Source organism: Dendrobates tinctorius, unplaced genomic scaffold (genome assembly GCF_039654945.1).
Source record: "Dendrobates tinctorius isolate UK_male_01 unplaced genomic scaffold, ASM3965494v1 ptg000028l, whole genome shotgun sequence".
NCBI lineage: Eukaryota > Metazoa > Chordata > Amphibia > Anura > Dendrobatidae > Dendrobates > Dendrobates tinctorius.
This window is the reverse complement of record NW_027361696.1, coordinates 47,501,114-47,528,923: the sequence shown is the minus strand read 5'-3', so window position 1 is coordinate 47,528,923 and position 27,810 is coordinate 47,501,114. Positions and strand designations below refer to the sequence as shown.

General features: G+C 43.9%; 1 protein-coding gene across 2 annotated transcripts in view; it reads right to left on the bottom strand.

Annotated features, from left to right (window-relative positions):
• The window catches only part of KCNN4 (potassium calcium-activated channel subfamily N member 4), an 87,013-nt gene that overhangs the window by 4,885 nt on the left and 54,318 nt on the right, over positions 1–27,810 (bottom strand). The window contains exons 3-6 of one of the 2 annotated variants that reach the window (XM_073570630.1): positions 16,119–16,531; positions 13,527–13,653; positions 13,222–13,332; positions 9,051–9,149 (exon numbers count right to left, since the gene is read on the bottom strand). In XM_073570630.1, coding sequence (XP_073426731.1) covers positions 9,051–9,149; positions 13,222–13,332; positions 13,527–13,653; positions 16,119–16,531 — 750 coding nt within the window. The remainder of the gene's footprint in view (positions 1–9,050; positions 9,150–13,221; positions 13,333–13,526; positions 13,654–16,118; positions 16,532–27,810) is intronic. The other variant, XM_073570631.1, reaches the window with a different exon arrangement.

Genomic DNA, 27,810 nt, shown 5'->3' with positions numbered 1-27,810 from the left:
CATTGTATTCAGTAAGGTCATTTATCAGGCTGATGGCTCCCACTGGTCCCAGAGCCGGATCTGTATTGTTTGCTGAGCCCACTACATGCAATGTACGCTTGGCATGTTGTGCCAACAGTTGCTATGATGGAGGATATCAAGTCCAAGGCAGCAGAATTTAGGACTAAGGGTGCATTACGGGTTAATCTATGCTGATTGCCATCTATCGGAAGGTTTCCCTTCACTGATAGCAGAGTTTTCCCTGTCATTTGGGGAGATATGCAACATTTCAAAGGGAATCTGTCACCTCAATTTCGCGCTGTATGTAAATTAGTTGGGTCCGGTCCGATGGGCAGTGTTTTGGCTCCTTCCCTCCTTGGCCGCTGTATGCAATCTTTCTGGGAATTTCCATAGTTGTCGTCCAGATTACGTGCGTGTGCATTGCAATATCCAATCGCGTGTGCGCAGTATGCTTTGCCCAACTGCAGGCAAAGCTGAAAAGCATTAGTCCGCATGCGCCGGTGAACTATGTCCCAGAACACAGAAATGGCAGCGAAAGAAGCCACATACATAATCCATTAAAATTGGATAAAGAATTTGCGCAAAACTTTCCAATACGCAAATAAATCACGTTAGAAGGAATTGGAAAACATTAAGGTAAAAATGTTGCGACATATTAAAAAAGTTAGAAATAATGAATCGACTGCAAGCATGTCAATTTCCAAAAACAACTGCGAACAGTGGGAAAAAAAGCTGAAGAAGTAGAAAACTTTAAAAAAAGTGCAACTTAAATAAAGTGTCGCAAAACAAAAAAAACTATCTTAAAACAGGGAAAAAAGCAAATATATGCACATATGTAATAATAAATTGGGCTTCAAATGTTTATTTTTTTAGTTTATTTTTAAATGGGGGGATATAAAGGTGATTAAATTTTTTATGATGTTGAAAAACTTATTTTATTAGCTATTAATTTTAAGTCCTTTTTTTAACCTCCCATCGCTTGATCATTAGCACCACCCAATCTCAATACCATGGAGACCAATTGCAACAATTTAAAAGCTGCTGTCAGAGAATGACAGCAGCATCTAAATGGTTAACAACAGCAATCTGCGGTAGCTCCGGTTGCTGATGTTAAGAGTCAGACCATACAATGAAATTGTCACACACTGTCATGTCCCATGATTTTCAATCATACAGACAGTACTGCATTTAATCATATTGTTGTTTTCATTGCTGTATATAGATCTGTTCCTTTCAGAGGTTTTCTCCTCCCCCTTTGCATGTGACTCTCATTTCTGTAACCCCTCCCTTCTTCTCCATCTTTGAGTCTTCTCCATCTTGGAGACACACATTTATACAGCTCTGTACAAGGAAAGTCTCTTACCTACTATAACTGTGCATTATGCAAGGATCCAGCTGAGAATAAACCTTCTACTAGACTCTTCAAATGTGCTCTTTTCAGTCGAGTTAAACTATCTGTAGACATCACTAAATGTGAGTAACGGTCAACAGACTCCATGGGTTGGCAGTCTGAGTGCCCAACGCTTACAGTTTGGCCATGAGGCAGAATAGTTAAAAGAGACTCCTGCAGTTAAATCTGTAAAATCGTCTCCAGCTTCTACAAGTCAGAATAGACATTAGAAGATCTGCTTACATCATATAGATTCCATCAGCCTGTGTGCAGCAGAGCCCCTCCCCCAGCCTTCACCCTGCAGAGACTGTAGCAGCTCATTTTACACAGATCTCATCTGCCTGTGAGTTACAATGGCTGAAGGAAAGTCTGCAATATCTGTATATGAGGACTCGGCCACTAACAGACCCAGGCGCTCTGCTAAGCTGTCACTGAAAGCTATAGAGAACCTTGAAGTCATTAAACATGAACTTTCTTGTAATATATCCGTCTTATGGCAAAGACTGCAGAGTCACATTAACAGCATCTCCCAGTATGCCTCTCATGAGTTTCCAGCAGAGGGAGCCCTTGAACAATTGTACTCTGCATACCAGGCTTACAAAGACACTTGCAGAAAATACATCTCAATGCTGCGGAAATTAAATACGCCAGAATTGCTAAAAGAATGTCAGGTCTTCCAACAGCTCAATGCCGAACGAGATAGCACCGTGCGCGACATCGTGAACAAAACAGAAGCAAAAATCCCACAAATGTCAGAAGTGACATCGCACAGATCCAGGTCTGCAAGGAGCTCAAAGCACTCAATCAAGTCAAGCTCATCAAGGTACTCAACCCTCAGTGAGCAGCTCATAAGAGCGCGAGCCGAAGCAGAATCTACAAAAGTGCAAGCCATTTTCGCCCAAAAGAAAGCAGAGAAGGAAACAGTATCTGCATGCAAGAAAGCAGAGATGGAAGCCGAATCTGCACACGAGAGAAGGCGGAAATAGAAGTCCTGCAGAAGGAATACGAACATGCAGCAGCCGTGCCAAAGCTAAAGGTCTTCGAGCAGGCTCTAGGTGAGAGCCAAGGAGGCAGCCTCAATTCGTACGAACTCGACATGGAAGACCCACTTAAGCGCACAAGAAATTACGTGCTGAGCCAAACCCTACGAACCCCCCTGACCACCAACAACATTCCTGTCAGCACCCATCTCTCTCTAGAGCATCAGGACATTGATCCGCCTGCAGATTCCAGCTTTCAAGGTCAGTCCAATGGACCACAAACATTTAAACCCGAACCTTCTTCATGTGTCAGTACACGGCCTCACCCTACACCCCAGCAAAAGCCATACGCCAACGTCTACATGCAACCTAACATGCCAACAAGGCACTGCGCTCCTGATGACTGTGTGGTTCCAGTCCCGCATACAACAGAGATCACATGCCACAAACCGGTTGCTGGTCTAAACGCCTACGCCACTCCGTATCTTCCCATGTTCTTGAACCAAGAAGCTAAGACCCACGCTAACAGCATAACTCAGCCAGCAAATGTTACTCCAAAGTCAGAAAGAACAGACATGGCCGATTTTGCGAGGTTAATGATACGCCGCGAACTCACCAACACCGGTCTCACAAAGTTCGACGGCCAGCCTGAGAATTACCGAGGTTGGAAATATACCTTTAAAGCCGTAATTAGTGACCTTGGCATCACTGCTGCTGAAGAGCTGAATCTGCTAATCAGGTGGCTCGGACCTCAATCCACGGAGCGGGTCAAGAGGCTCAGATCCGTCCACATCTGTAATTCAGCAGCTGGTCTTATGGATGCATGGGAAAGACTAGAATGCAGCTTTTTCAGTCCTGAAGCCGTAGAGAATGCACTGTTTAACACTAGAAGTCCCAGAGAGGGGTCATTTAACATTTCTACCTTTGGAACCCAGAGATGGGTTGAATGACCTGAAGGATTTTATCTAACATCCTATAATCACCGTCTTTTGTTGTGTAATTAAGGCCACTACTGTAGCACCACAGGAGGTTGTTTTCCATTGAGTTTAACCATTTCGTTTCTAGTTAGTTCTATTCAGTTTATTGTATTTGATAATATAAAGACTATACATATTGTATTTAGTTTAGTTTTATTTGAGCAAAAAAGAACTGAAACAATGAATCATTTTTTATATATATACAGAGCTATGAGGGGCCTGTACCGCCATATAGTGCACAGTCACACTGCTATGAGGGCCTGTAGCACCATATAGTGCACAGTCACACAGCTATGAGGGGCCTGTACCGCCAAATAGTGCACAGTCACAGAGCTATGAGGGGCCTGTACTGCTATATAGTGCACAGTCACAGAGCTATGAGGGGCCTGTACCGCCATATAGTGCACAGTCACAGAGCTATGAGGGGCCTGTACCACCAAAAATAGTGCACAGTCACACAGCTATGAGGGGCCATACCACCATATAGTGCACAGTCATACTGCTATTGGTGGCCTGTACCGCCATATAGTGCACAGTCACAGAGTTATGAGGGGCCTGTACCGCCATATAGTGCACAGTCACAGAGCTATGAGGGGCCTGTACCGCCATATACTGCACAGTCACACAGCTGTAAGGTGTCTGTACCGCCATATAGTGCACAGTCACACTGCTATGGGTGGCCTGTACCGCCATATAGTGCACAGTCACACTGCTATGAGGGGCCTGTAGCACCATATAGTGCACAGTTACACTGCTATGAGGGGCCTGTAGCACCATATAGTGCACAGTCTCAGAGCTATGAGGGGCCTGTACAGCCATATAGTGCACAGTCACAGAGCTATGAGGGGCCTGTACCGCCATATAGTGCAGTCACAGAGCTATGCGGGGCCTGTACCTCCATATAGTGCACAGTCACACTGCTATGAGGGGCCTGTAGCACCATATAGTGCACAGTCAGAGCTATGAGGGGCCTGTACCGCCATATAGTGCACAGTCACAGAGCTATGAGGGGCCTGTACCACCAAATAGTGCACAGTCACACAGCTATGAGGGGCCGTACCACCATATAGTGCACAGACACACTGCTATTGGTGGCCTGTACCGCCATATAGTGCACAGTCACAGAGCTATGAGGGGCCTGTACCACCATATAGTGCACAGTCACAGAGCTATGAGGGGCCTGTCCCGCCATATAGTGCACAGTCACAAAGCTGTAAGGTGTCTGTACCGCCATATAGTGTACAGTCACACTGCTATGGGTGGCCTGTACCGCCATATAGTGCACAGTCACACTGCTATGAGGGGCCTGTAGCACCATATAGTGCACTGTCACACTGCTATGAGGGGCCTGTAGCACCATATAGTGCACAGTCACAGAGCTATGAGGGGCCTGTACAGCCATATAGTGCACAGTCACACAGCTGTAAGGTGCCTGTACCGCCATATAGCGCACAGTCATTTGAGTGACTGAAAAACACTGAAACAATTAATCATTTTTTATATATTTTAAATACAGAATTAGAAATTTTAGAGCAAGGTACAGCTGTGAGTAATGACCAGAAGCATTTGTGTCTAAGTCAAGAGGACTGAAATTTCAGTGTGAAAAATATACAAAAGAACAACTGTTATTTGCCTCCATGCTTTTTATTTTTGATATAAAAATAATAAAAAAATACAAGGAATAAAACAATTCCACACATATTTACAATAGGCTACAGTGGCGGGGCTGCATGTGTGTGTGTGAGTGGCATGTCCTTCTTGTGTGACTAGCATTTCAGCACTCACCGAGCAGTCTGTCTGCACTGTTGGAACATACCTGGCACTGCCTGGGTATGTCCCTGGTACATTTGCCACACGTGTATTTGTAGCAGTCAACACATCTCTCAGTTGCAGAAATGTTCGTGCATCGATGGTTGACCTGACACTTTGCCCTTTTGACAGGGCTGGGTGTTCAAGGTTGTTGCCGAAGGAGTTTCTCCTTGCGTGCCTTCTTTTCACTCACATGAGAGCCACCTAACTCTTTTGCGAGCTCAGCCAGGAAGTCCACCCGTCTCTCCTGCACTTCAGTGCATGCCTGATAAAGAACATGCGCATTCAGTGCTGCCATGTCAATCATGTTGTAGAACATGGCGACTGGCCATCTCCGTGTTCCTGCATGCACGCTGTACTCCCGCACCATTTGTTCCATTACATCCACACCGCACTTTGTGTGGTTGTATTGTGTGACCGTGTTTGGCTTCCTTTTGTTGGTATCCTCAGTCTCAACCACGCTGTGCATGCTGCTGAGAATGTAGACGGCCTTCTTTCGTTTGGGTGCATACACTGTCAGTGTGGCACCAGTGGTTGAAAACACCTGAGTGGTGAATTCAGTGCGGTCCATCTGTCTAGCAGATTGAGGAATTTCCTGGTGACTCTTGTTGACTGTGCCGAGGATAGTGGTTTTCCGGCTAAGCAGTCGTTGTGCAAGTGACAATGATGTAAAGAAATTGTCCGTGGTTACAGTTCTGCCCTTGTCCATGAATGGTTCCATCAGCCTCATCACTACAGTTTCGGACAGTCTCTCCCCGCTGGGACGACTGAGGTCCTTGCCAAGATATGGGAGGACATTACAGATGTACTTTGATTTCAAGTCGCAAGCCACCCATAACTTGAGGCCAAACTTGTCTGGTTTTGTTGCAATGTATTGCAGAAAACAGCAGCGAGTCTTTGACGGGAAAAGCTGTTCATCAATAGTGATGTGTCGACCAGGGTTGTAGGATGCGATGCAGTTGGTGACAAACGATCTCCACACATCGGAGATTGCAGCAAAATTATCGGTCTCCGCTCGCTCACTGCGTGTGAACATGTCATCAGAGCGTAGGTGTTGCATGATGTCTTGGAAGCGGTTTCAGGCCATAGTTGCAATGATCCTTGGGTTTGCCAGTTTTGTTGACCAGCTGTCACGTAGTGATGGAACCTTGGTCACCCCCCGCAAGATAATGACTGAAATAAATGCCATTAGTTCCGGGAGACCTATGAACCAATCCACCTGCTCCGTGTGACGTGCATGTTGAGTAGTCCATTCTTGAATGCTACGAAGCATGTCAAGAGTGATAAAACAGAGGAAGCTCTGAAGGCGACTCCGGACACTTTGTCTGGCCTTAGCACTTGGCTCTCCATCTGTAGGGTATGGTTCTACTGGGGTGAAATGGAGACGTTCCCCACTTGTACTTCACGCCACAGTGTGCCATCTTTTGCGGTCTCTGTCGGCTCACTCGCCAACCGAGCTCTCTTTTTTGGTAGAGGAGGAGTCTCATCATCTGCAAGATAAATAATTTCAAATTAACATTTTGTTTTGGTTCTACTGAGACAGCCCTGACCAAAATAATTAATGATCTACTTACAGCCAAAGCAAAAGGACAATATTCCATACTCCTGCTTCTAGACCTGTCCTCCGCTTTCGACACAGTTGACCACTGCCTCCTACTACAGATCCTCTCCTCCTTTGGCATCAAAGACCTAGCCCTATCCTGGATCTCCTCATACAGTCATATGTAAAAGTTTGGGCACCCCTATTAATGTTAACCTTTTTTCTTTATAACAATTTTGGTTTTTGCAACAGGTATTTCAGTTTCATATATCTAATAACTGATGGACTCAGTTATATTTCTGGATTCAAATGAGGTTTATTGTACTAACAGAAAATGTGCAATCTGCATTTAAACAAAATTTCACCGGTGCAAAAGTATGGGCACCCTTATCATTTTCTTGATTTGAACACTCCTAACTACTTTTTACTGACTTCCTGAAGCACTAAATTGGTTTTGTAACCTCATTGAGCTTTGAACTTCATAGCCAGGTGTATCAAATCATGAGAAAAGGTATTTAAGGTGGCCACTTGCAAGTAGTTCTCCTATTTGATTCTCCTATGAAGAGTGGCATCATGGGCTCCTCAAAACAACTCTCAAGTGATCTGAAAACAAAGATTATTCAACATAGCTTTTCAGGGGAAGGATACAAAAAGTTGTCTCAGAGATTTAACCTGTCAGTTTCCACTGTGAGGAACATAGTAAGGAAATGGAAGAACACAGGTACAGTTCTTGTTAAGCCCAGAAGTGGCAGGCCAAGAAAAATATCAGAAAGGCAGAGAAGAAGAATGGTGAGAACAGTCAAGGACAATCCACAGACCACCTCCAAAGACCTGCAGCATCATCTTGCTGCAGATGGTGTCACTGTGCATCGGTCAACAATACAGCGCACTTTGCACAAGGAGAAGCTGTATGGGAGAGTGATGCAAAAGAAGCCGTTTCTGCAAGCACGCCACAAACAGAGTCGCCTGAGGTATGCAAAGGCTCATTAGGACAAGCCAGTTACATTTTGGAAGAAGGTCCTGTGGACTGATGAAACAAAGATTGAGTTGTTTGGTCATACAAAAAGGCGTTATGCATGCGCTGTATTGTAGACCGATGCACAGTGACACCATCTGCAGCAAGATGATGCTGCAGGCCTTTGGAGGTGGTCTGTGGATTGTCCTTGACTGTTCTCACCATTCTTCTTCTCTGCCTTTCTGATATTTTTCTTGGCCTGCCACTTCTGGACTTAACAAGAACTGTACCTGTGTTCTTCCATTTCCTTACTATGTTCCTCACAGTGGAAACTGACAGGTTAAATCTCTGAGACAACTTTTTGTATCCTTCCCCTTAAAAGCTATGTTGAATAATCTTTGTTTTCAGATCATTTGAGAGTTGTTTTGAGGAGCCCATGATGCCACTCTTCATAGGAGAATCAAATAGGAGAACTACTTGCACGTGGCCACTTTAAATACCTTTTCTCATGATTTGATACACCTGGCTATGAAGTTCAAAGCTCAATAAGGTTACAAAACCAATTTAGTGCTTCAGGAAGTCAGTAAAAAGTAGTTAGGAGTGTTCAAATCCAGAAAATGATAAGGGTGCCCATACTTTTGCACCGGTCAAATTTTGTTTAAATGCAGATTGCACATTTTCTGTTAGTACAATAAACCTCATTTGAATCCAGAAATATAACTGAGTCCATCAGTTATTAGATATATAAAACTGAAATAGCTGTTGCAAAAACCAAAAGTGTTATAAAGAAAAAAGGTTAACATTAATAGGGGTGCCCAAACTTTTACATATGACTGTACCTTTCAAACCGCATATTCAGCGTCTCCCACTCCCACACTATTTCCTCATCCCACCCTCTCTCTGTTGGAGTCCCCCAAAGCTCTGCTCCTCACCCAACCGCCTCCAAGACTTCTCCCGAATAGCCCCCGTCCTCTGGAATTCCCTGCCCCAACACGTCCGGCTATCAACCACACTCGGATCCTTCAGATGGAACCTGAAAACCCACCTCTTCAGGAAAGCCTACAGCCTGCAGTGATCCCCGCTGCCTCCTCACCACTACTGGAGCTACCGCCTCACCATCACTGGAACTGCTGTAACCACCCAACTTACTGTTTCCTTCCCCACCATCCTGTAGCATGTAAGCCCGAAAGGGCAGGGTCCTCTCTCCCCTCCGTATCAGTCTGTGATTGTTAGTTTGTTTGCTGTAAGTGATATCTGTAATCTGTATGTAACCCCTTCTCATGTACAGCACCATGGAACCAATGGTGCTATATAAATAAATAATAATAAAAATAAAAATAATAATAATAAATACAAAAGATAGTCAGGAAATTAAAATAGGTAATTTGAAAAATCTAACCTGAAGACAGCTCAGAGTCCGAATCCGGTTGAAGGGTTGGTGTTGCTCAGGATCAGTTCCAATGCCTGTTGAATGGTGTGCCTTCTCTGCATTTTGTTTCTTGTGAACAAAAAAAGGTGAAGCAGTCACCTATCTATCCCCCACAGCACAAAAGGACAATGCAGCTGGGGGGGTGGGCAGACACACTCAGGAGCAGCTTACATTCTTTTGTTCACACTCTCTTACAAGACCTTTGTTGAGGTGGATCAACATAATTGCCCCCTGCAGATTCCTCAGGCAATGGCCACATTTACAAATGAAAGGATGCTAATTGGAGCCATCAGAGTTCAGAGTTTGGACTAACGGTACTGTCACACTTAGCGATGTACCAGCGATCCCGACCAGCGATATGACGCGGTCAGGATCGCTGGTACATCGCTAAGTGGTCGCTAGTGAGCTGCCACACAGGCAGATCTCACCAGCGACATCGCAGGGGACGGGGGTCGCTACTTACCTGTCACACCAGGCGATCCTGCGTCCTCCCGCCCGCGTCCACGCGTCGCTCGTCTTCACAGCAGGAAGCGCCGCAGGAAGCTGACGACGAGAAACAGTCCTGAACGTTCTCACGCGATCAGCGATAACCAGCGGGGGAGCCGGTCGTAGGTAAGTATCACACACAGAGATATCGCTAGCAATATCGCTATAACGTCACTAGTTATAGCGATATTGCTAGCGATATCTCTTAGTGTGACTGGCCCTTGTGGGTCATTTGACCCTCTTTCAGGACTTCAGGGGGAGCTCGAAATTTCTGGGACTTCTAGTGTTAAGCGTCTACAGGATTTCCCCAAAATATCTGGCAAGGACAGTTCAAAATTCCTAGAGCTCAGTGACCTACTCCTAGAGCGCCAGTTAGCCAAGACAGACACGCACCTACCTGGTCTTAGCTACCTGGATACCGCTCGGGGCATTAACTCAATAGTTTCTAAGCTGCCATACAATATACAAGAGAAGTGGGCCACTATTGGGTCAAAGTGCAAAAGAGCCAATCAAGTCTCCTTTCCTCCATTTTCCTACTTCTGTGAATTTATCAAGCATATCGCAGAGCGTAAGACCGACCCGAGTTTTTCCTATGTAGAACCCAGCGGACCCGGTCCAACTTCTCCTAATTATGTGGGTCCATGTACTAACCTGAAAAGCCAAGGAGGCCCAGTGTCTGCGAAAAAGACAGACATCCTTCCCACACCTACATCAGCTCCTGACCAGAGCAACACAGGGGACAAGGTTGAAGATCCTAATCGTATGTGTCCCATTCATAAGAAGCCACATCCCTTAAAGAAGTGCATTGGCTTCAGAAAGAAGCCGCTCCACGAGCGCAAGGAACTTCTAAAGACGTTTGGTGTATGTTGCAGATGTTGTGCCTCTACTGAACACTTTGCTAATGACTGTGAAATTCCTATTAAATGTTTGGAGTGTGACAGTGAGGACCACTCTTCGAGTGCAACCAGATACCATCCAATAGAGAAGAGATTCCAACACAGGGGTTGCTCTTCATCACCCTCATCTAATGACGATAGCCAACAAGATACCGGCTCTTGACAACAGTGGAGATATCCTGATCCTGCTCGCTAGAGACATTCTCCGACTGCATAAGGTACGTCAGCAGATCAATGGACCACATGATGCTTCATTTGCTCAACGCTTTGATCTAGGCTGGGTTATCATAGGCAACATCTGTATAGACAAGATGAAGAGGCCTACAAAGGTTTACTCATGTAAGACTCATGTCTTGCCAAATGGTCGCAGTACATACTGTCAACCATGCCCACATCACTACTGGGTGAAAGAAACTCTGTGTGACTGTAAGCGGCAGCGAGAAACCTATGACAACATGAACATATTCTGGTCCTGTGACGACAACCTCGGGTCAACGGTGTTTGATTCTACAAATGAAGATAACAAGTTGGCACCAGCAAGAGAGGACAAAGAATTCATTAAGGTCATGAACAAGGAATTCACCCAGGATGACTCCAACAACTGGACAGCACCCTTACCCTTTCGTTCTCCAAGGACAAGGTTGCCAAACAATCTGCAGCAAGCAACTGCAAGACTTGCATCTTTAAAACGCACTTTAAAAAATAAACCAGAGATGGAAAAACATTTCCTCGACTTCATGCAGAATATCTTTGATAGAGATCATGCAGAGCCTGCTACACAACTAAAGGAAGGAGAAGAATGCTGGTATCTTCCATTCTTTGGTATCTACCATCCTCGCAAACCAAATCAAATCAGAGTGGTGTTTGACTCCAGTGCCCAGTATGAAGGTATTTCTCTCAATAACCTGCTCCTCACTGGACCCAACCTGAACAGCCCCTCACCTGCTGTGGCAATCTATGGACTGAGACGCCCAACAAGGTGAGAGAGAGTATGGATCGGATGCTCGTCTATTTGTGGAAAGGAACTTCTACGTTGAAGACGGACTTAAATCTTTGCCCAGAAGTGAAGAAGCAATTGATCTGCTGTGCAGAACACAGGAAATGCTGTCTGTGGCAAACCTCAGACTGCACAAGATTATCTCCAACAATCAGGAGGTAATGAAAGCATTCCCATCCGAAGACCATGCAACAAGCCTGAAGGACCTTGATCTGGGTTCTGATGTTCTTCCCATGCAACGTAGTCTTGGTCTGTTGTGGGACATTAAACAGGACACGTTCACATTCCAGGTATTGGCCTGCGATAAGCCTTTTACCAAATGAGGAGTCTTATCCGTGGTCAACAGCATTTACTATCCCCTTGGATTTATAGCACCCATCACTATCCAAGGCAAGATACTGTTGAGACAGCTATCCGCCAAGATCACAGATTGGGAAACTCCACTACCATCCCAGAAACAACAAGGGTGGGAAACATGGAAGAAATCTTTAAAGATCTTAAAACATCTTCAAGTCCCACGTTGTTATTCATTAACGTCCCTTTCAACTGCCGTCCGAAAAGAGGTCCACATACTTTCTGACGCATCTACAGAGGCTATAGCTGCAGTGGCCTATCTGAAAGCCTCAGAATCCAGCAACAGGGTACATTGTGGGTTCATCCTGGGTAAAGCAAAACTAACTCCGAAACCCGCACATTCCATACCAAGGCTTGAACTTTGTTCTGCCGTACTGGCAGTAGAAATTGCAGAAGTTATAAGGGATGAATTGGACATTACTATCGACTCATTTAGATTCTACACAGACAGTAGAGTGGTGCTTGGTTATATATACAATCAAACACAACAATTCTACGTCTATGTCAGCAATAGGGTAGAACGAATCAGAGCATTTTCTACTCCTGAGCAGTGGCATCACATCCCCAGTGATCTGAACCCGGCCGACAGAGGAACAAGACTTCCAGCTGCGTCTAAACTCAATGACAACACATGGCTGTCACCTCCAAGTTTCCTGTATAAAGACCCTTGTTCAAAGGACATCAGCAACACTTATGAGCTGGTAGAACCAGAATCTGACAAGGAAATCAGACCAACCATCTTTACTCACTACACTCCTGTGATATCAAAACCAAAGCAAAGTTCTCATCGGTTTGAACGCTTTTCAAGCTGGTCATCCGTCATGCGGGCCGTAGCTCATCTTCTTCACATCGCCCATAGTTTTTGCAGCAACAAAACATTAGAGTGCCATGGCTGGCACATGTGTAAAGGACACCCTACTGTTGCTGACATTGAAAATGCAAAACAGATCATCATTGGGTGTGTCCAACAAGAAGATTACTGTCACGAAATCGACAGCATCACAAGAGGTACCAGCTTATACAAAAACAGCACACGTTTATACAGCTCTGTACAAGGAAAGTCTCTTTTTACCTACTGTAACTGTGTATTATGCAAGGATTCAGCTGAGAATGAACCCTCTACTGGACTCTTCAAACGTGCTCTTTTCAGTCGAGTTAAACTATCTGCGGACATCACTAAATGTGAGTAACGGCAAACAGACACCATGGGATGGCAGTCTGAGCACCCAACGTTTTCAGTTTAGCCATGAGGCAGAATACCCACAGTGTATAGAAATGGAAGACAAAGTGAAGTGAACATGCAAGATTTATTTGATACACCCCAGAATATTAAAAAAAAAAACAAAAAAAAAAAACTCCAGATGCTACAAAAAAAAATACACTAATTATTCCGCTATACAACACTTACCTGTTTCATATAACGTATATCCATCATGAAGTTATGGACGTGCTTCTCTGCCTTAGTAAATTCCAGTTTCTGAGCAGCTACAGCAACGATTAGAGCCGTACATCCGACCCCCTGAAACAGACACACAATGTGAAACGCCCACTACAAAGTCAGTGTCACATAATGAACATAAAGCCATGAAGAGTTGTGTCATGAGTATGCGGGATGTTATAAAAAATTGGTTCATCTAGCAAATAGGAAACAATTATCATGATATCATGGTTTAGTTTTTGTCTGTCCCTCGGTAACCTGAGTTTTTGTCTTACCATAACTCCAGTGAAAAGGCACACCATCTTCCCACACACAGTTACAGGCACCAAATCTCCATAACCAATGGTTAGAAAGGTGATAGGAATCAACCACATAGCACTGGTCAGATCAGCAGTCGTGTCTCTGTGAAAACAAATATATAACTACTATAATACCACCACCTACTATATGTATAACAATATAACTACTATAATACTGCCCCATGTACAAGATTATAACTACTATAATACTGCCCCATGTACAAGAATATAACTACAATAATACTGCCCCCATGTACAAGAATTATAACAAATATAACACTGCTCCTATGTACAAGAATATAACTACTATAATACTGCCCCAATGTACAAGAATATAACTACTATAATACTGATTCTATGTACAAGAATATAACAACTATAATACTGCTCCTATGTACAAGAATATAGCTACTATAATACTGCCTCTATGTATAAGACTATAACTACTATAATACTGCCCCATGTACAAGAATATAACTACTATAATACTGACCCCTATGCACAAGAATATAACTACTATAATACTGCACCCTATGTGCAAGAATATAACCACTATAATACTGCCCTCTATGTACAAGCATATAACTACTATACTAGTGTCCCTTATGTACAAGAATATAACTACTATAATACTGCTCCTATGTAGAAGAATATAACTACTCTAATACTGATCCTATGTACAAGATTATAACTACTATTATACTGCCCCATGTACAAGAATATAACTACTATAATACTGCCCCTATGTACAAGAGTATAACTACTATACTAGTGTCCCTTATGTACAAGAATATAACTACTATAATACTGCCCCTATGTACAAGAATATAACTACTATAATACTGCCCCCATGTACAAGATTATAACTACTATTATACTGCCCCATGTACAAGAATATAAATACTATAATACTGCCCCTATGTACAAGAATATAACTACTATAATACTGCTCCTATGTAAAAGAATATAACTACTGTAATACTGCCCCTATGTACAATAGTATAACTACTATACTAGTGCCCCTATGTTCAAGAATATAACTACTATAATACTGCCCCTATATACAAGAATATGACTACTATAATTCTGCCCCTATGTACAAAAATATAACTACTATAATACTTCCCCTATGTTCAAAAATATAACTACTATAATACTGCTATGTACAAGAATATAACTACTATAATACTGCTCCTATGTACAAGAATATAACTGCTATAATACTGCTCCTATGTACAAGAATATAGCTACTATAATACTGCCTCTATGTAGAAGAATATAACTACTATAATACTGCCCCATGTACAAGAATATAACTACTATAATACTGCCCCTATGATCAAGAATATAACTACTATAATACTGCTTCTATGTACAAGAATATAACTACTATAACACTGCTCCTATGTACAAGAATATAACTGCTTTAATACTGCTCCTATGTACAAGAATATAGCTACTATAATACTGTCCCTTATGTACAAGAATATAACTACTATAATACTGTCCCTATGTACAAGAATATAACTACTATAATACTGCTCCTATGTACAAGAATATAACTGCTATAATACTGCTCCTATGTACAAGAATATAGCTACTATAATACTGTCCCTTATGTACAAGAATATAACTACTATAATACTGTTCCTATGTACAAGAATATAACTACTATAATACTGCCCCTATGTTCAAGAATATAACTACTATAATACTGCTTCTATGTACAAGAATATCACTACTATAATACTGCTCCTATGTACAAGAATATAACTACTATAATACTGCTCCTATGTACAAGAATAACTACTATAATACTGCCCTTATGTACAAGAATATAACTACTATAATACTGCTTCTTGCACAAGAATATAACTACTATAATACTGCCCCTTATGTGCAAGAATATAGCTACTATAATACTGCTCCTATGTACAAGAATAACTACTATAATACTGCCCTTATGTACAAGAATATAACTACTATAATACTGCTTCTTGCACAAGAATATAACTACTATAATACTGCCCCTTATGTACAAGAATAACTACTATAACACTACCCCTATGTACAAGAATATAACTACTATAATACTGCTTCTTGTACAATGTAACTACTATAATACTGCCCCTATGTACAAGAATATAACTTCTATAATATTGCCCCTACGTACAAGAATATAACTACTATAATACTGCTCTTATGTACAAGAATATAGCTACTGTAATACTGCCTCTATGTAGAAGAATATAGCTCCTATAGCTACTATAATACTGCCCCCTGTAGAAAACTATATCTACTCTAATACTGCTCCTATGTAGAAGAATATAACTACTATAATACTGCCTCTATATAGAAGAATATAACTACTATCACACTGCCCCTATGTACACGAATATAACTACTATATTACTGCTCCTTTGGATTTACCTTTATCATACTTGGACACATACTGTATTTAAGTGGCATGACAATCTATTCGTAGATAATTAGCCCACTTCCCTCCTAGAGCACCTGCACCAAATTTTTTTTTCGCCTCCGATGAGGAATCATTAGTCGCCCTCTCACCTCTCACACACGGACAGGACCCAAGAAGACACAATCCAGAGACTGACGGTCAGGATGAGAAGGACCCGACCTGGGCAGGTGTTCATCAGGATCTTTATAACAAACTGGTACTGAAATTTGATCTTGTTTAGGGCCCCGATGCTCCGATAAGAGGCGTCCACCAGCACCTTACTATGAAGCAGCACTGTCCTGGGCAACAGGTAAACACGAAGGAACATCAGGATGGACAGGAATATTTCGGCTTGTGAGAGGAAGACCAGTTTCTCCGAGTCGGGTACCTTGTTTTCTTCACACTGTCGCTCGAAAGGAAACGGGTGGATGGCACATACTAGAATTTCGAGAAAAATCCATGCCGACTTCTTAGTATTCACAGCAATGCGCCAATGCACTAGAGAATTATCTGTCATGAAGAGCTGAGATGAAGACAACATAAAATATAGATTTAGCTCTTGTATAATGAAGCCTCATTAATCTAGGCACCTAACTAATTAGAAGGAAAGATATATATAACATTTAAGCTGCAGCTTCAATCGTTAGATCTTATCGTCTGCCACCACCACTAGGGGGGGCTCACTGCATACAGTTTTCTTATTCAGTTCAATGTATGATCTATATACCGTGAGCTCCCTCTAGTGGTGGTTGTAGATAGCAAGAATGTTTTACCGCAGTATCTATGCAGAGGATTTGGAGCTTTGTATGAGAAAATGGAGTTCTGATCACGCTTATATTCATAAGCACACATATACATACTATAACATTTTATTTACATGTGAGTAAACAGAATAATACTGATTATCTAGAGACAATGGCATCCGGGGTGGATTATATTAGGAAAAAAGTCAAGAGCTACTGTAGTTCTTCACGATAATGAGGTTGGAAGGGTTGTGGGATGTTCTCTGGATGCGGCAAGTCTTGTCGGCTGTTTTTTGGTATACAGCATGTTTATTGAGGTGCTTCTGGTATATGGCAGGTCTTATGAGTTCTTCCCAGTATGCGTCAAGTATTATGGGATGTTCCCGGTATACCGTAAGTCTTGTATGCAGCAGGTCTTGTGGGGTGTTCCCTGTATACAGCAGGTCTTGGGGGGTGTTCCCGGTATACGGCAGGTTTTGTGGGGTTCCGGTATATGGCTGGTCTTGTGGGGTGTCTCCGGTATACGGCAGACCTTGCAGGATGTCTCCAGTATATGGCAGGTCTTGTGGGGTGTTCCTGGTTTATGGCAGGTCTTGGAGATTGTTCCCAGTATACAGAAGGTCTTGTAGAGTGTTCCTGGTATGTTGCAGGTCTTGTGGGGTGTTCCCAGTATACAGCAGGTCTGGGGGATTGTTCCAGGTATATGGCAGGTCTTGTAGAGTGTTCCTTAAAAATGGCAGGTATTGTGGGGTGTTCCTGGTTTACGGCAGGTCTTGGGGTTGTTCCCGATATATTTGTGGGGTGTCCTTAGAACATGGTAGAACTTGTGGTGTGTTACTGGTATTCGGCTGGTCTTGTAGAGTGTTCTTGGTTTACAACAAGTCCTCTGTGGTGTTACCATTATATGGCAGGTCTTGTGGGGTGTTCCTGTACATGGCAGGCCTTGTGGGGTGTCCCCTGGACATGGCAGATCTTGTATGGGGTTCCTGGTTTACAACAGGTATTAGGGGGTGTTCCCGGTATACGAGTGGTCTTGTGTGGTGTCCTTGGTACACTTCAGGTCTTGTGGGATGCTCTCTGTATAGACTGTGTATACGGTGAGTTTTATGGTGTGACCTTGGTACATGGCAGTGCTTGTGGGGTGTTACAGGCCTACAGTTGGTTTTGTGGTGTGTTACTAGTTTACATCGGGTCCTGCGGGGTGTTCCTGGTATATGGCAGATCTTGTGGGGTGTTCACTCTCTGAACAAAGTAGATATGGCTGAGTCCTATCATGAACACACAGACGATAGGTGCGGTCAACGTATCTTCTCAGCAACCAGTAAATATATGGTGCGGGCACCACCCAACTGCTTACATCGTGGCAACCAACCCAGCATGGGGTAACTAGAACATGGAGGGCATGACACACCTAGAATAATAGTTCTCCTGCCAAAATTTCCATCTTCACATAAAAAGGCAGAAATGACCACAAAGCGACAGAAACTTGAGTCACCGGGATGGGCGCATTGCAGGAAAACCATTAATGCCTTACACATGGCTCACTGCACAGTAAATGTCAAGTATATCTGGATCAAAAAAGAAAAAGAATCTGGAATGTGTTTATATAGGATTTATGGAATAATGTCTGACAACGTAGTCCAACAATTAGGGGTACTGTGGTTGCATCTTCTACTGTCTGGGAGCCGTAGAGGCCCTGTGCTAATTGAGAGTTATCTATTTTACTATTTAAACTACAAGGATAAAATTATGTTCCCAAACTGTTCCTATAAAGCTGAACATTAAGATTTCCCATAATTTTAACAAATAGTCCAACCCCTGATAACATCCCATAGTATTGTCCTCCTCCATCATCTGTACAGGAAGCACAATGCAGTCAGGGGGTAACGTCCTCCTGGAATCACCAAACCCAGACTCGTCCATCAAACGCAGATAGAGATGTACGATCTGTCACTGCACACAACACGTCTCTTCCAGAGTCCAGTGGTGGTGACTTTACACCACTCCATCTGACACTTTGCATTGTGCTTGGTGATGTAAGGCTGCATGCAGCTGCCCAGCCATGAAGCTCCCGGTGGGGGTGAAGTGTTTGTTCTAATGCTTATACCAGAGAAGGTCAGCAGAGCGGTGATGACTTTTCAGCCCTCTGCTCCTCAGCACTTGGCTCCCCGCTCTGTAACGTTACAGGGTCTCCACTTCATGACTGAGTTGCTGCCATTTCTTCCACTTCTCAAAAATATCATGGGGGAAGGTGATGGGGGAAGATTGATAGCAAGAAATTTCATGATTGGACTTGTTACCTCGGTGGCTCCTAATACATGACCACGTTGGTATCAGTGAGCTCTGGACCCCTGCTGTTCTGTCACGTTAGTAAAGACAGATGAAATGGTGGGGGGCTGGAGGTTATACACTGGGGCAAAGCGGCTGGATGTTATACACTAGGAACAATGGAGACAAGGGGCCAGAGGTTATACACTGAGGGGCAATGGACCGAATGCTATATACTGGGGGCAAAGGGGCCGGATATTATACAAACGAAACAAGGGGCCGGATGTTATACACCAGGGGGGTGTGGGGGCTGGATGTTAAACACCGGGGGTTAGGGGCCAAATGTTATAAATCTGGAGATGGGAAGCCAGATGCTATAATGTGAGGACGAGGGGGCTGAATGTTATACACTGGGGGTTCAGGGGCCTGAATGTTATACACTCAGGGGTGAGGGGCCTGAATGTTATACACGGGGGGGTGAGGGGGCCGGATGTTATACGCTGGGGTTGAGGGGCCAAATGTTTTAAATCTAGATCTGGAAGGCCAGATACTATACATGGGGATGAGGGGTTAGATGTTATACACTGGGGGAGGGGGAGCCAGAGGTGGATGTTATACATTGGGGGCGAGGGGGTTGAATGTTACACACCTGCGTGAGGGGCTGGATGTTATACACTGGGAAGTGAGGGTGCTGGATGTTATTCACCGGGGGTGAGGGGCCAAATGTTATAAATCTGGAGATGGGAAGCCAGGTGCTATACCCTGAGGACGAGGAGCTTGATATTATACACCGGGGTGAGGGGCCAAATGTTTTAAATCTAGAGGTGGAAGGCCAGATGCTATACCCCAGGGATGAGGGGTTGGACATTATATACCGGGGGATGATCAGGCTGAATGTTATACACCGGGTGGTGAGGGGTCTGGATGTCATACAGTGGGAGCGAGGGGCTGGATGTTGTACACTGGGGGGTGAGGGACCTGAATGTTATACACCGGGTGGTGAGGGAGCTGGATGTTATACACCTGGGGTGAGGGGGCTAGATGTTATACACCGGGGTTGAGGGGCTAAATGTTATAAATCTGGAGGTGGAAGGTCAGGTACTATACCCTGGGGATGAGGGGTTGGATGTTAAACATTGGGGGGGTGAGGGGGCTGGATGTTATACACTGGGTGGGTGAGGGGGCTGGATGTTATGCACTGGGTGGGTCAGGAGGCCAGATGTTATACACCAGGGGTGAGGGGGACGGATATTATACACTGGGGGCAAGGGGGTTGAATGTTACACACGGGGGGGCTGGATGTTATACACTGGGGGGTGAGGGACCTGAATGTTATACACCGGGTGGTGAGGGAGCTGGATGTTATACACCTGGGGTGAGGGGGCTAGATGTTATACACCGGGGTTGAGGGGCTAAATGTTATAAATCTGGAGGTGGAAGGTCAGGTACTATACCCTGGGGATGAGGGGTTGGATGTTAAACATTGGGGGGGTGAGGGGGCTGGATGTTATACACTGGGTGGGTGAGGGGGCTGGATATTATGTACTGGGTGGGTCAGGAGGCCAGATGTTATACACGAGGGGTGAGGGGGCTGGATGTTATACACTGGGGGCAAGGGGATTGAATGTTACACACCGGGGGGTGAGGGGTTGGATGTTATACACTGGGGGGTGAGGGGGCTGCATGTTATACACTGGGGGGTGAGGAAGCCTGATGTTATAAATATGGGGTTTAGAGCCCAGATGTTATACCCCGGGAATGAGGGGCTGGATGTTATACACTAGGGATGAAGGGGCTGAATATTATGCATCGGAGGCAATGGGAAATAATAAGAAACAGTAATGCAATGATTATGACGTGTTCATTGCTTCTCTCCATGTATAATATCTCCTCCATCAGCCATCTTTCCCAGTTGCTGAGCGTGCACCAGATGATGCTGGATCTGCTCTATTTTCTATAATGTTTGTTAACCATGACCAATATAACATAGGAATGGCAACATAGGATATTAATAGACCATTTTACCTGACTCCCTCTTCAGTCTTCCCAGACGTGCACTTTCCATCCGCCCACTAATAATGACACGTTATATTCTTAAAAAGCCACAGACCTCAGTGCGATCCTGCGCTCTGCTAATTGCAGCCTCCCTTTCTAGCGGCGAGGACTTGGCAGCGCAGAGAGCAGCCACACCTGTTAAGCACACAAAGTTATCCTAGTTAATGGCTCACTCACATCCGCCTCAATAATGTCTGCACGGACTGCTCGAAGTGGTCGGATTAATTACACGTGCATGCTGTGGAAGTGATCTTTATGTATAAAGATTACAAACTGAAGATTTTTCATCAGGTCAAAAGTGGCCTGTTCTTGCTCTAATATTATTCCCACCGTGTTAAGCGCTCACCCTGGTGCGTTAGATTTTCATTTGCTCCACCAGGGGTTTTTTGTAGAATTTCCTAGGCCTAAATAAGGCCTCCCAAGTCACACATCTGTGTCTTGGTATTAAGACTTGATTGTAACTCTTTTCATTGTCTGTGCAGAGTTCCAGTCCACAGTAATCAGTACGTCTCCTGGCTGTCTGTGGTTTCCAGTGTATGAATTACTTGGCTGCGGTTTCCAGTAACCTTTCTACTTGTCAGTGGTCTTCAGGACTTCCCTTGTCTCTGGTTTCCATTAATCTTAATACTTGTCAATGGTCTTCAGGACTTCACTTGTGTATGCTTTCCAGTAACTCTGCTACATGTCAGTGGTCTTCAGGACTTCACTTTTCTGTAGTTTCCAGGAACCCAACTACCTGTCAGTGTTCTTCAAGACTTCACTTCCTGTTAATTTGTGGTTTCCAGTAAGCCTGCTACTTGTCAGTGGTCTTCAGGACTTCGCCTGGTTGTCTGCTGTTTCCAGTAGCCCTGCTACCTGTCAGAGGTCTTCAAGACTTCACCTGTTTGTCTGTGGCTTCCAGTATTCCTAGTAGCTCTCTTTGGTCTTCAGGACTTCACCTTTTTGTCGTTGCCTTCAGAAACCTTGCTACACGTGAGTAGTCTCCAGGACTTTGAGGTTGCCTCTATTTGTCCGTCTGCGGCTTCCAAGACATCTTCTGTCCTCTTGCAGTCTCCAGGACCCCTTTAAGACTTTTAGTTTGCCTCCAGTAACTCTTTTTTCCCACTTGCAACAATCTCCTATCCTACTGCACCAACGCCTGTGGGCCATTATCCCACGTGGACCTTAAGCTTAGAGAATCCACGTCACCTTTCCTCTTTGTGCAACATGCTGCTTCACTAACTAATTTGTTTCTTGTTTTTTTTTTAAATCCACCACATGAGCCTTTTTATTTAGTAATAATTTTACCAAGGAGGTATGGCTCATTGAGATCTTACACACAGCACCCACAAGACACGCCTTCGAGAATTCTGTGAGAACCACCCTAGAGGATCTTTTGAGACATGCTCCACTGTAAGACCATAAAAATTTGTATAATACAGTGTATCGTCCCCTTGGCTTGCAGTATAAATCTACATAAAATACGAAAGAATTCTCCAAATAATTATTTTGTACTGATCTCATGATACATAGGTTATACTCCAATCACATCCAAAGCTTTATCCATAATTAGTAGACCCCCATAATGATGCTCATATAACCTAATGGGGCAAAATGAGAAGGGGTGTCCTCATGAGCCCTCAGCCTGCATTGCGGTCTGGTAGCTGGAAGCCAATAGAGTCCTAACTGCAGCTTAGGAAGTGACTAGAAAAACATAAAATCAGCTTTGTATGTAACTGTATGCCAAATTTGCGAATTTACTCAATAGTTTATACACCGTAGTTTTATCCAGTGTAATTGGGAAAATTGGGACTGTGCTATAACAAGAACTAAAATTTCAAGGCCAGCAATCGATTCTCCCCATTTCTATATGGAAAGCACTGGAGGTCGATCTGTAATTTTGGGGGGAGCAATGATGGCATACGATTCCCTAATACGAGTGCGGATATTACGTGATTGAAGAAATTAAAATGCCATATTGTTGTTTGCTGCTACTGCAGACAAGGTAGAGTTGAGAGGCTCCTGCTGCAGCAAATTGTCTTACAGCCCTTTTTTCAATAATAATATACGGTATATATAAAAATAATTATATATACTGCTGATAAATATGAGAAAAAATAGAAATTTTATATATTTGCATCTGTTAAAAATCTGATGGATGAAAATACATAAATAATATGATAAAGAGAAAAAAAATGTGAGAATAAGGCTGTGTGCCCATGTTGCGTTTTTTAAGCCTTTCCACCGCGTTTTTGCCGTGGCGGAAACACTTAAAAAACGCTAATAAAACGCATCCCCATGCAATCCTATGGGATTCCGCAGTTGCTGTGCCAATGCTACGGATTATTCTGCTGCAGAATTGCATAGCGGTAAAATCCGCAGCGTGTCCATTAATTCTGCGTAATCGCAGCGATTCCGCCGCTATAGGATTGCACTGAAACGCTCACTTTACGCATGTGGCTATGCATACCTGCGTAAAGTGAGCGCTTCATGTGCGGATGGTACCCAGACTCACCTCCATGTCCTGGGTACCATATTCCTGTAAAAAATAGAATTAAAATAAAAAATAGGGATATACTTGCCCTCTATTGGCCGCCGGAGTCCTCCCGGTCCTCATTGGCGCTGCCATCAACTTCCGTTCCCAGGGATGCATTGCACAATTTTTTAAAATTATTTTTACCATTCTATCTTTTACTGTTGATGCTGCATAGGCGTTTTACCCGTGGTTGGGAGTTGCAGAAATGCTGTGGACAATTCTGCAGTATTTACTGTTTTTTTGATGGCTGTAACTCCCCTCCAAAAATGAGGTAAATAGCATTTTGAACATCATATGTACTTTAAAGTCACACCTACAAAATTGTCAGATCATCACGCAAAAAAATCAAACCCTAATAACAGGTCCATCAATAGAAAAAAAATAATGTTACTCAAACAAATTACATTGCTGGTGTCATCCTTTCCCAGTTTACAGCCAGAGGGTGGAGGGCTGCTCAGAAGCTAAAGCCTCAAAGGGTTGCAGTGCTAAAATGTTGCTGTACCTCTTGATTTTCAGATTTGCGGAAGGTTCCAGAGGTCAGACAACTATTATACTGTGAGGGCGTATCTGAAAAATTTCTCATTGTTTTGAGGTGTACTACAGCGATAAGCCAAATAAAAATGGCCTAAACTAAAGTGAACATGTCCAGTTGGTGGAGATTCTTTAATACCCTCTTATTAGCCTACTGTCACGATCCATTTTTGGATTTGTGGCAGCTCTGGTTCCTGACTGTGATAATGTCATGGAGTGACTCGACCCAGTGGGTGGTCGGTCAACTAGCGGCACAACTCACATACAACAGGATGGTAAAGGTGAAAGGAAGGCCCTAGCGATAGGGAATGAAGGATGGTCACCACTTGAGCTCCAACCTGAGCCTGTCCCTACACTCACCTAACGCCCTGTCCGGGTCCTTCCCCCTGCCGCTGTCAGGATACCTCGTCTCTATTTGTCACCTAACTCTGCCCTGGCTACTGCACTGACCCGCAAAGGAGCACTAGCCTCACCTCTGCAGATAATAAACACAGGGGGAAAAGACAGACTCCAAAGGGACAAGGTAGCAAAACACCAGACTTAGCTTATGTACACCGCTGCTAAGCTCCACACCACAGATAATAACAGCAACTGGACTCTAAATGCCAGATGAGACTGACAAGAGAGAACTGCTCCTGCTTGGCTGGTCTCCAGAAAGGAACTTTATCACCAACAGTCAGCTGATGCATCAGGTGACCTTTTAAAGGATGGTGGGAGTGGTCACCACCTGCATCAGCTGACCCAGCAGCACTGCAGTAACACCAAATTGCCAGAGTGAAAAACTGACATTAACCCCCGATGGCCTCAAAGGAAAAAAGTTTTAACTGAGAGGAACCAGAGCTGCCACAAATCCAAAAATGGATTATGACACCTACAATGGCCCCTGGCGCTCTACCGAATGAGATGTTTGCAGATACAGCAGATGGCAAGCACAAAAATTGGTAATCCCATCACAGTTATATGGCAGGTCTATAATAATTCTGGGAGGCTCTAAGAATGCCATATAACATGTTGTATTAGGAGGACACGCGATCATAAAAGGACATCTGTGATGACCCCGTTGTTTACACTGCTGTGCAGCTCACTGTGGGTGGTGCTTCTAAGTGATTGACAGCTCTGCTCAGTGTTGGGGATAACATCTAGTCATATTCTATGTGTGTTATATAACTGTCGACCAACAGCTACTGTACTCCTTCGCACCTCCTTCCTCCGATGAACATCATTTTATCTGAGTATACATGTGAAAGGAGAGGGAGGAATAAACTGCTGGCAGACATCTCTAGAGGTTGCTCATCTTCCCTTAGAACAAAAGAGTTGGACATTTTGACATCAAACTGCCTGATCCTTCTCTTCTCCAATTTCTGTCATCGGCAAAAAGTCTGGAGATCCCTCATTTCAACATTCAATATTGAAATAGTAACACCAAGAAGTTGTAGAATGATGAAAATTACAGAATGCTCTGCAAATAATGAAAAATGGAAGCAATAGTTTCAAAATATCACAGTTTATTCAGTACGGATTATGAGCAGAGAATCATGGTACTTCCAGCCTCGACCGCCATCAGTGGGGTTAGTGGTCTTCTGAGGAAGGTTCCCTGTTCTGAATGCGCTTGGGTGAATAATCAAGATCCGCTGCTGGCAGCTCCTGTGTAATCAACATACTATAACGTCCCAGATGTGCTCGATGGGAGACAAGTTCGGAGACGCTGCAGGACCTGGTAGCTGTTTACAGTAACATGAGAAACATGCGGTCTGTGGTTGTCGCGTTGAAAACATCTTCAGGGACACTTTGGAGAAAAGGCCGCACCACTGGTTTTATGAACAAATCACTAATGCCAAGATATTAGTGTCCTGGAATGAAGACTAGATTGATCCAGTTACTGAACATTACACCACCTGACGCCTTAATCCCGGGAGTAGGACCAGTTTAACTTTCCCTCCTCTCCTCATTGCACTACCAATGTAGTCACCTCAGATTAGAAGAATGGCATGTAGTGATCCCCTCTGTACTGCAAGTGAAATTGGACGTCACGTACCAAGAATAACGCGTCTCACAAACCATTGGAAGGCGTTTGTACGACATTGGTCTACAAGCTGGACGTACAACCACAGGTGTCCCCTGACCTCACTTCTCCTCTGTCACGGGGCAGAGCAAGATGGAAAGGAGGCTGGAATGGAGGTCTGTCCACCTCAGCGATGAGTCTGCTTATTTCTTGGATGAAATTATAGCTGGAGATTGGTCCGGAGATCACATGGACAATGCCTTGCAGAGACCTAAACAAGGGAACATAAGGAACATAATAGTATCCCAGGAGCCACTTTTCAACATGACAACCCTAGGACGCATGTTCATGGTGTTACTGTGAGCAGCAAGCATCGCCTAAACGTATTACCAGGTCCTGCAGCATCTCCAGACTTGTCTCCCATCCAGCACATCTGGGATGTCATTGGTCGGTGATTACACAGGAGCTGCCAGTAGCAGATCTTGATGATTTGTCAAAGTTCATTTATCGTGTCAGAACATTACTCAGACAACCATTAAGATGTTTTGGAAATTTTGTTTCCATTTTTCCTCCTTTGCAGATCAGTAGGATATATATCCATCCCATGATTTCCATCATTCCATGACTTTTCCTTCTTGTAGTTGTAATTTTCATGTTGATACGTGTTCATTAGGTGGTCGGTGCGTCCAGTTAAGTACTTAAAAGCCACCTCTTTATCCACGTAGATTCTCACTGGATTAGGGTACAGGATAGCACTTGTCTCTACCAGATGATAGTCTCTGCTTGCATAGCCAGGTGGCATCGTTAGTGACAAGATGAACAGAGAATTTCTTTCATAGAGTTGAGGTTAATGTCGAGGTTCTTCATTCCTCTGGCCTCAGCGAGTTTATTAATTGTCAAGAAGTCAATATAAAACATTGACTCAGGGCCAGGACATTAAGTAACTCGATACAAGCACACAAATATACCAGGCAGGTCTCCTGGCACAGCCATCGGGCTTGCTCTCAAAAAGTAGGACACTTCATATTTCGTGGTCTGTACAGACCGCAACTTCAAAAACAAAAGCAACAATAGCAGTAAAGCCCACAGCCAAAAGAAACCACCAAGAACTCGCCGTCCATTTTGGCCTCGGTGCTCAAATCTGAAATTGCATTAATTGACTATTTTTCTTTGTTTCTGAGAATTTTTACAATTTACATTTCCTAAAGAATGTATTTTGAAGCTTATAAAAGATCAGCAGAGCCGTAGCGTGGGCATGGATGCATCGGGGAGGTTCCCTCAAGAGCCACCTTCTATGGGAAGGGTAAAACTTTGAGCTCACTCAAACCTGTCTAATTACACAAGAGGACTAGAGCTCGGGAATCTCCTCTATATTGGGTGGCACATAAGTGTAGTTGGAGCCCACCCTGCGGCCTGACAGCTGAACGAGTTAAGCAACCTGCTTTGTCATCTTGGTCTCTGCCACTACTTCCTATGCAGAGTGCAGCAGTAGAGATGAGTTGGTAATCAGCTGCTTCGCTCTGCATAAGCGGTGACCTAGACTTAGGAAAATGAAATGAGCTTCATTTTCTTAGTTGACTCCTATGCACAGACCTGCAGCTGATGACCAGTTCACCTTGCCAGTTGCACTCTGTATAGGCAGCAACTGAGAGTGAATAGCTAATGAATCATGTCCACATCTCCCTGCC